The following is a 10188-nucleotide window of genomic DNA, read 5'->3' as shown; positions in this document are numbered from 1 at the left end:
ACATAGCTTAAATGCTATTCTCACACTCTGTTGGTTGCTGTTCAATCAAGGGGAAAGTTCAGTCTCTGGAGAGAAATACTTTATTGATTACTGCACCAACAGCAATTATATCGAAACAGAGGCTAGTAAGACCCGTAAGTTCTTATTTAACCTCATGACAGATGGGGAAGAACCACCACAGCTTGTGCCCTTTCTGCTGCCATGCCCTAGGCATTCTGTGAAGTCCAAGTCCGGGTATCGCTATTATCGTTAGGGTTCACCCGTTATACTATATCTCTATTATATCTATAGTATACCTAATATATCTCTAATATATCTTGATTATAGTTACTGTTCACCCTGCTCCACAGGTACAGCCTTTGTCTTCCCTGAAACACGTGCTGGGGAAAATTCCCAGAAAACCAGCCGAGTACAAGACCTCGAGCTTCACTTTCTTTCCTGGTTGTGACTCGTGCATTTGGTGAACACACTGAAATGGGCTCCGTGTTTCTATAGCTCAATACGCACTGTTATTACTCACAGAGCAGCAATCGATGATTGAAAGTGCTTTGTTTTGTTTTTTAAAGGATATTCAGCCTATTCTACATGCTGTTATTCTTAAATTTCAAGATTGGTTCCAAACCAGAATTTTAAGCAGAGTAAGATATTAAGATCTAGAGCACTGAACGTTTCGCTGCACATCGCAGAGTGGTTTTTGATTAATTAAAAATGCATATAATGTGGGGCGCCTGGGTGGCTCAGTCGGTCGAGCGTCCGACTTCCAGATGATGTCATGATCTCACGGTTTGTGAGTTCGAGCCCCGCATCGGGCTCTCTGCTGTCAGCACAGAGCCTGCTTCAGATCTTCTGTCCCCCTCTCTCTGACCCTCCCCCGCTCACACTGTCTCTGTCTCTCTCAAAAATCAATAAACATTTAAAAAATGCCTATAATGCTATGGTTTGTGGATTACTGACACTGGATGCCACAGTATGCTCATTTTTCCACTAGAGGGCGCCTTAACAAATATATTAAGCCAAGCAAGCAAGGCTTTCCACAATAAAAAAGACAAATCAAACATCGGGAAGACATGAATTTATTGGGTACAATAAGTATACATCATAAAAATGTATAAATACCTAAGAGCTTTATATGGTTGGGAAGAATTATGACCACACATGAAAACCCAAATGTTATTTTTTATTGATTGACTCACCCATCTACCCATTTATTTATTTATTTATTTTTATCCATTCATTTATGTATGCACACTATCACCTAATTAACCAAAGAGTTTCAGAATGAGAAAGCAACCGCAGAAATCATAAATATTATCTTTGTTTTGCAGATACGCACCCCGAGGCCCAAAGAAAAATAGCATTTGCTTCAGTCCTCTTCATTAACTGACTCTGTGGTCAGGACAAGACTTGAGACCCTCTAAGTCACAATTTTATGCTCTTTCCTCTACATGAAATTTTGCAGTATTGTGCAAGTTCAGAAAGGAATACACTTCCTGAGGTTTCAGAAAACATCACCCACACTGTTGGTACAAAGTAGTATGTGTCCTGTGTTTCATGTGTCTTCTGCATTTTCCTTCTTCCGAATTGTGTGTTTTGGACGCCTTGGGCCTGTCTCCTTCTTTTGTGATAACCAATAAAATTACAGTTTCTGGTTTTGAAAACCTGTGGGCCTCTGTCTGTGCTGGTGAGAGAAAACTCTGTAAATAAGACAAGTGGTAATGTTGCATTTTCCCCTTCAGCCTCAGAGAAAAAGCGAACGGCATTGTGGGTAATAAAAGCTTTAATAAAACACCTAGAGTTAGGTAATGGTGCTATATCCTTGTCCTGTTAAAGGTTTAATTCTGATCTGTTGACTTAAATACGTTTTGTTGTGGAAATAAAATTTCAATTTCATCCTGTTCTCCAGAGGCTCTACATACGCGTTGCCTTTTCATGTTCATTTTTTTTTCTTTTTTTTTTTTTTTAAATTTTTTTTTTCAACGTTTTTTATTTATTTTTGGGACAGAGGGAGACAGAGCATGAACGGGGGAGGGGCAGAGAGAGAGGGAGACACAGAATCGGAAACAGGCTCCAGGCTCCGAGCCATCAGCCCAGAGCCTGACGCGGGGCTCGAACTCACGGACCGCGAGATCGTGACCTGGCTGAAGTCGGACGCCTAACCGACTGCGCCACCCAGGCGCCCCTTCATGTTCATTTTTAAGCCAGAAGGGAAGCACTAACCTTTCCTTTTCTCACACTGGCATGTGGAATAATGACTTGGTGGGAGCTCTTAATTAACGAAGAGAGTCTTACATCGATGAACGGTGTCCAGAAGGGTAGCCTACTCCTCTTTGAGCTAAGAGTGTTCAAGTAGCATTCTCTGCCGCCACATAATCACACGTTTCTTCATTTCTTTTCAGCGTGAGGTTTCCTGTAGTCGTGGCAAAATGGCGGACAGAAGCTTGGTAATACCATCTGTTTTCATGATCCGTGGGCATCATTCGGCTGTTGACTCAGTTGGGGTCCCTGAACTGTCAGAAGTGAGCCTGAGGGGAGTTTGCTGGAGTATGTTGTCCTACTCTGGGTGGTGTCATCCTGAATCTACTGAGCGTGGCCTCTGCTTCCTGTGCCTGAGACCCTCAAGGAAATGATTGCTTCTCTGGCCACAGTTCACAGTCAACAGACCCGGATGTGTGTGTGTGCGCGTGTGTGTGTGTGTGTGTGTGTGCGCGCCCACGTGTATGGGTCAGCGAAATTCCAGTTCTATTTCTCCGGGATCTTAGCTATTGTAAAAATAAAGTACACCGAATTCCGAACTGGAATCACGTGGAATAATATATGTGGTAACCACAGAATTCAGAGGTGAAACCCTACTGATTTCTGTCTGTTCTGGCTTCCACAAGAGATCATGGAGCAGAGGGTGAAGATGAGAAGAGCAGTCTTTTCTTTGCTTCTCTCACTTCTGTGCCCGCTTCTATCACAAGAGCTTGTCATGAGGAATTCTAATCAAGGATCTCCTTTCCTGTGTCCCTGTCCGTGCTGCGCACACCGTGACAGCAGGGCCCAGCTCTTGTTTCACATATAACTTGCTACTGAGCACAGTGCCAGGCACGTGAAGACAACAGAAGGAGAACTCAGTAAATGTTTGTTCAATGAATAAAAAAAAAAAAAAAGCCTATGGACAGAAAGGAAAAATATGTGACTATGTAAAGGCTAAATGTTTGCAACACACAAACATAAACAAATAGGCTTCGCAAAGAGGTAAACATTTGCCCCACATCTTTGGCTCAGTCTATGTGGACATTTAGCCTCTCTCATATTGGAATGAAATCTAATAGAAGCTCCACTCTCCTGAGTCTGAGACTTAAATCACGTACAGCAGAACTTTTAGAGAAGCGTGCGTAAAATAAAGAAGCCCATCTTGTGTTATAAGTATGTATTTGGGGAACAAAAAACGTAACACAGGCAAGGCATACCTATCATTTTTATTACACGAGTTACAGAAAGTGAAGATTTACAAAATCTTTTTAGTCAGAAGGTATATGAAAAAAGATTGATTTTTCCCAAGTGGAGGAGTAAAGACCCCAGGAGGGACAGGGGATTTTTCTGCTTATCTAGCAAGAGCCGAGGTTTTAAGAGGCTGGGAAACAATAACTCGGCAGACATCCCTGTTCCTGATGCCCTGGGCTCGTTCTGGAGAGTTGCAGAGTCAACAAAACCGGAGGGCTCTATTCAGCAGGGAAATTCCTATTGTTCACTCTGTATCTGAGGAACCCTGGGGGACATAGTCACACAACGCCACTGGATATCTGAATTTTCCTCAGCTTCTGCAGGACCCTTTAGTATCTGCTTCCTCCAGCCCCGGCCAGAGGGCAGAGTTCAGTGCCTCTTGCGGTCACTGGATCTTCACAAGGCCATATGTCCTTTCCTCCACTCTTCCCGGAGCACAAACTCTTGCGGACCTTCTTCCACGCACTTTCTCCTCTCAGCTTGATGTTTTAGCAACCAGGTTCCCTGCCATCCGATATTCTATTCTACCCATGACTCTAATTGGTATCGCCCTTTCCAATATATAAAGTGCTACCATATACATTATCCTTGAAATAAAAAGAGAAAGAGAGAAAGCATGAGCGAGCAAGACAGAGCTGCAGGTCAGGTGCAGAAACTGCCCGTCTCACAGGCCGGTAGGCAGGTGCTCAGTCCCCACTGCCCAGCATGGAAGAACCTGAACCTCGTCACATCTCTCAGCCTAAGAATTAATTTACAGGAGAGAAATGTGGGAAACGATACCAAGAGGGTTCCATCGGTTAAATGTGAGAAAATGTACAGGACTAGTGACCTGGTTTATTTAATAACTAGTGTGCAGGAAGGGGAAGGAGGAATTGTTATAGGAAAAAAAAAAAAAGAGACTTGGGACAAGTCGATCGGAGGCAGTGTTTGGATTTTGCTTGGTTCCCAGTTTAAACAAACTCACTGCCCAAAGACATTTTTTCAGGAAATCTTGGAAATTTAAAAACAATCTCAGTCTAAGATGATATTAAGGAATTACTGTTCATTTTTTTTCCAGTTAATCTGAAGTTCATTTAAAAATGATTATTGTTAAATCTTTATAAAACGGATATTGCAGCCATGTTAAGCGATTTGAAGTATAAATGGAAGAAATAGCATTATGCCTAGAATTTGGTTTAAATTATTCCAACAAAAAACAAACACAACAAAAACAGGGAGTGTGTGTTTGTGCACACACTCATAAATTGGCAAAATTTGAAAATCGTTAAACTATTTGACAAGAACCTGGGGGTTCTATTTAACCGACTTCTCTGTTGCTATGAATATCTGAAAATTTCTACAATGAAAAGTAAAAATCAAAAATAATTTTTTTTTAATTTTGAGAAGCAAGAGAGCAGGGGGTAGTTGACAACAGGGCTGAATTCTGCTGAAGGATAGAATAAATGAGCAAGATTTCCTATTCAACTTAGTGATTGGCGGTTGCCGGGAATGTTGGGGAGAGTCGTTCTGAGGTCAGATGGGAGTAGAGGGCAATTTAGGGTTGAACACAATTTTTCCCCCTTGGGAGAGACCTAGGCTTTTAAAAATCTGATGCAATGAGAGGTTGCGTATACAAAAGAAGGAGATGTAATCAATACCCAAGAAAGCAGGGGAGGGTGAGAGTCAATGCATGGGGCAAACATTGACCTTGGATGGGAGAAGGGGGAGCTCTTCCTTACTAGAGTGAAAAAGGATGGGATGGATGGCCGATGTACGTAGTTGATAGATTTGGATCAAAAGAAGGGAGGGGCGCCTGGGTGGCTCAGGGGAGCATCTGACTCTTGATTTTGGCTCAAGTGACGATCCCAGGGTCATGGGATTGAGCCCTGCATCAGGCTCAGTGCTGAGCACGGAGCCTGCTTGGGATTTTGTCTCTCCCGTTGCCCCTTTCCCCCACTCGTCCTCTCTCTAAAAAACAAACAAGTAAATAAATACATCAATTAATTAAATAAGTAAATAAAGAGGGGAGATTTATTCTCTGATGACCTCTGTTTTCTGTACAAAGTAGGGGGAGAATTCAGGGTAGGAGGTATAACGTGGACATTAAACAACAACAACAAAAATAGGTAGAATTTAAGACAGTGTTGATGGCCGATTTATAGTTATATCAGCCCTCCCGTGATGTGACTGTCTCTGTAGGACTCAACGGTCCGGGTGCCGCCTACAGAAAGGGAACCCTGGTGCATTTAGGTAGAAGTTTTGCTTAACAGGATGCAGAAAAAAAGAGATGGGGTTTAGGGCATTCTAGGTATTATTACTGAACTAAATTATCACGCACTTTAAGCTGGGACGGAAAGGAAAAGGTTTGGTTGGTGGATTTCGAGAAAGTAGATGGGTAATGGAAATGGATCAGAAGTCACCAGGAGGTCTGAGAACGTCAGTGAGCCTGAAGGGACACAGTTGTGGTCAGAGAGGGGGACGCTCACATTAACAATTTTGGAAGTGGGCGTTTGGGGTGACATGATGACAAGGTCTGAGTGAGTCAGTGACAATGAGTGTGGAGGAAGTAAATGGCTCACTGGATTGGAAATCAGTCTTCAGCATTAACGGTAGGTCGTCCAAGGAGCAGAAGAATTTCTTAAAACTCCTTGCGCCAACATCTGCTGGCTCAAAATGCTAAGTTACCGTAACGCAGGGCACTCAGAGAGAAAGGGAGTCATTTTTTTTGTGTTTTCCTAGGGAACGATACACACAGAAAATAATGCTGTCACTCTAAACTTTCAGAATCCCTTTGCCTACGTAGCTCATGCACAGTTTTTCATCCTCACAACATTCTAATATGCAGGGGGGACAAAAAAGGACAGATAGTAAGATCTATGGAATGGAAAGTTTGCACTTTATTAAAATAGGGTTTCCAGAAGTTAATTGGTTCCCATTCGTCTTTTCAAGCTTAGAAAGAAGCAGCCAAGAAGCCTCTTGGGCAAGGAGGCAGGCCAGGACTCACGGAGCCTCATGCTGTGACTTGATCCAGAACTCTTCCTGCTGGTGGCCAAGCCATTTTTGAAAGAAAGAAAGGCTGAGCGGGGAACAGCGCAGGCTCAGGACAGCTGCTTTCACAGGAAGGTTTCTTGTCCCCAGAGCCAGGGGGCAGACTCTACCGCCAGGTTGCCAAGGTGTGCTGGGTCTGCCACAGTGTTAGGAGGGCTCGGACTCTCCCATGGGGCTGCGCATGGCCGTCCTGCTCCTGCACCGGCCAAGGCCTGGGGCTGACACGCCCACCAGAGAGCAGTTGATCGACCAGACCCGACCCTGCCAAATGTGTCTGCAGCTCCTTCCCTCCTTCCAGCGAGTCTTGGGCTCCCATCAGTCGGCTAGCTCCTATTTGCACAGTGGGAAAGAGCCACCCCATTTTGTTCTCTACTGTCTGCCCCAACACAAGTTTAAGTACATCCGGGGGCCTCTTCTCGAGGTTGACTTGGCATTAAGGCATCAAGGAGAATCAAGAAAACTTCTGCAGAGGATCTGTCACCATTTCTTTTTAACCACATAACAAATGTTTAACAACATTTAACAACCGTAGAGTGCTGCGGGCTAACCACTGAACCCATTAGAAAACAGAGCAAATAAAAACGTTCATCTGTCATTTGCCATGGATAAGGACAACTGAATTACAAAAGATGGAAGGAATTTTTTTAAAAAATTGGTACATTTAAATATTACAGTACTTTATTGCAAACACAAAGGGATGGTCAAGTGCTTTACAAGTGAAATGCTGCCTTTAGGTTAAATGCAATTTTGCTATGGAACTTACAAGGCCCAGAGAGGAGTAATTCTCCCCTGGCAGGGAAGCTTCTAGAGAAGGGGCTGATGATCCTCAGGGCCTATTGCTAACTGGTGTACACATCACAGATAGGCCCCCCAAATCTCGTTTACTTTACATACACCTGAAGACCAAGGAACAACTTGGAAATACTAATGTACTCTCATCGGTTTTCATTATTAATACATAAGCATATTAACCCACAGGGTTATCATCACTATATATCATGAACTATAGTCATAATTTGTCTTAGCAAGATTTAACAACAGAATAAATATTCTTTAAATCATTTTAGAACAATGATTATTTGACCCGGAAATACTCAAAACGTACTTCAAATACTCAACCAGAGTCTCGCTTTTGCCCAGTGAATTTATTCCAGCACACTTGGGCCTCTCCTCTTCTCATTCAGGGAAATTCCCACACAGCTTTATTTTGTCACTGATACTCAGATTCCTTCAGATTACCATACCATACCCTGTCCTAGGACTCAGTCTGTTTTTAAGGCACTTACAAAGTTTATCAGTGAGAAAAAAATTCTATATAAAAAGCAACAACAACTGTACTTGTCTATGTCATTCACAAAGGCCAAGTTTGGTTCGGATACCAGCTAGAAGGAGATTCTTTCTTTCACTGCTCCCATTAAGTAAATCCATCAAGACTGTATCTGAGATTGGCATGGCTTCAGGATCTGAGCAATATTGGGTCCCATAATGTCCTGGCTACAGAAAGTAGATCTGAAAAATTTTACGAGAAAAAAAAGGATATTAATATGAGTCTAGTGGGAAAGAGAGACATGGGAGATCTAATTTAATGAGCAATTATTATTTTGTAAACACTTTTGCAAATATAATATTGGTTTCTTAAATAATTTACTTTTTTTAATTATAAAATTTCAAGATATACAAATTTGTAGGCTGGTTGCAAATTTCAAATTATATGTAGGTTTTCGATACCACTAAAATTTTTAAAAAAGGAAAAAGTAATACTTACTCGTATCCATATTTTCCAGATATATCTATCACCATTTCTGCCCCCAACTTATTCTGAGAGTGTCCAAACAAAAGTTCCTTCCAAAAGAACTCGATATTGGTAACATTTCCAACATTAACGTCTGTGTCAATTAATTTTGTATAAGTCATGCCTGGCTTAAGTGTTCCACTGTAAACAGAAAAATTAGACTCAAAAGCTTGCCTTGGGTATTCTTGATGGTGTAGTCAAAGAACATCTGTGGTACCATGAAAGAGAAAGTTGCATTTGCTGGCATTTGCTTGTAGGAGATTTATTCTTTTCGTTCATATTGATAAGCATCATAGAATAGCATGGTTATGAAGCTTGAAACAAGGGTGAGGTAAAAGGGAGGCTTGACTAGTTCATGTTGGGGGATGCCTGGAGAGGCATTATCTTGATGGGGTTTCTACAATGAAAGGTCTGGTCTTGGCTTTATAGTATCAGGAACCAGATTTTATTGACCCCAGGAAATGATCAAACTGTCAAGGAGGAGCTAAATTCACAGAAATCTGATCTATCCAGTTCACAGTGGGGAAGTGCTTTCTCTTTACTAGTATTCCAACTCTTTCCCTGGTAACTTCTTTATCTGGATAAAAAGAATCAGGTAACCAAACAGTCATCAAAAGATGTTTTGCTGAACACGGCCATAGAAGAGAGAGAGGTGGATTATTTTGAGGCATAGGGCATACCTAATCCAAGCCCAAATTAGACCAGATGAGATTTCCTCATTCCTGTTGTTTCCCTCTTCCTTTGTTAATTTCATTGTAATGCCTATCTCCTCTAACTGGAAGATAGGTTCCACAAGAATAGGACCTATGGCTGTATCCTTAGCCATCAGAACAATTCCTGGCACACAGTGGGCATTCAAAGGTTTGTTTGTTGAGTAAATGAATGAATGGTTCTATTCCTAAGGCCTGTCTTACTCCATTTCATGTAGAATTAATTGCTTTAATTATCAGGAGGCAGCTTTTCTTCCGAATTCTTAAGGATAATCTTCCTGTTGCCCCTGAACTGCCTTCACTCAGTGTGAACCTACCATCCATTCCTTCATAACAGCGTCATTAGAAGCCCCGATGACTAAAATATAATCCACAGGGAGGGGCCAGACTCTTGGCACTTGACTGAAACATAGGAATAGGTACCATGCAAATGCATTTAACTGACTGCGTTTCAAGGTGAGACATCTACTGTGAACCAGAAATGCTGAATTATCCTTAAAAGAGGATCGGGTGCCTATGCCACAAGATGACAAGTAGCTTCTTTAGATTTTTGCAAAAGAAACGCAGAGATGTCCAAATATTCTTATGCGTTTTTAAGGGGGCAAGAACACCTATCTGTCCCTACCTGCCCCGGGTCAGGTGCCTCTCTGCAGAGCTCAAACTGTCCAGTGTTAGGCAATATTCGTTGGGCCTCAGAGCCACAGGCACGTGATTGTATTGAACTGCTCTCAGAGGACTGCTTAATGCAGACATGAAGAACAGGCAGAAATGAGATATGCTAAGACAGGGAAGGGTATTTGGAAGAAAGGAACAGCATGGGTGAAGTCAGGAAGGGAGGAAAGGGTGGGATCTAGTCAATGCTGGGGAGTGCAATCAGGGTAATGTGGCTGAGCTGAAGATGAACAAAGTCAAATGGTGGGAGACAGGGTTCGAAGGGTGGGCTGGAGCCTGTGCATTGGCCAGGATCCAGATGACCACCAACTGAACCCATATGTACAAGCAGCAGCACTGAGGCAAGATGATGTGCACAGATTGCCAGAGCGATTAATCTGTTGCATCCTTCGACTGACAAGTAACCATAAAATCTGTGTTTTTCATACCTCTGCCCACTATTTGAAGATGATGGAAAGCGTAGAGGCAAAAATCGAATCCATTGATTGGTTTACCAAAAGG

General features: G+C 42.4%; 1 protein-coding gene across 1 annotated transcript in view; it reads right to left on the bottom strand.

Annotated features, from left to right (window-relative positions):
- Nucleotides 1-7074: 7074 nt before the first annotated feature.
- The window catches only part of PNLIPRP3 (pancreatic lipase related protein 3), a 68380-nt gene continuing 65266 nt past the window's right edge, over nucleotides 7075-10188 (bottom strand). Inside the window, exons 13-14 of the mRNA XM_049646021.1 lie at nucleotides 8279-8446; nucleotides 7075-8022 (exon numbers count right to left, since the gene is read on the bottom strand). Coding sequence (XP_049501978.1) covers nucleotides 7941-8022; nucleotides 8279-8446 — 250 coding nt within the window. The 3' untranslated portion in view covers nucleotides 7075-7940. The remainder of the gene's footprint in view (nucleotides 8023-8278; nucleotides 8447-10188) is intronic.

This window comes from Panthera uncia, chromosome D2, assembly GCF_023721935.1.
Source record: "Panthera uncia isolate 11264 chromosome D2, Puncia_PCG_1.0, whole genome shotgun sequence".
Lineage (NCBI taxonomy): Eukaryota > Metazoa > Chordata > Mammalia > Carnivora > Felidae > Panthera > Panthera uncia.
This window is presented reverse-complemented; position numbering and strand designations above follow the sequence as displayed.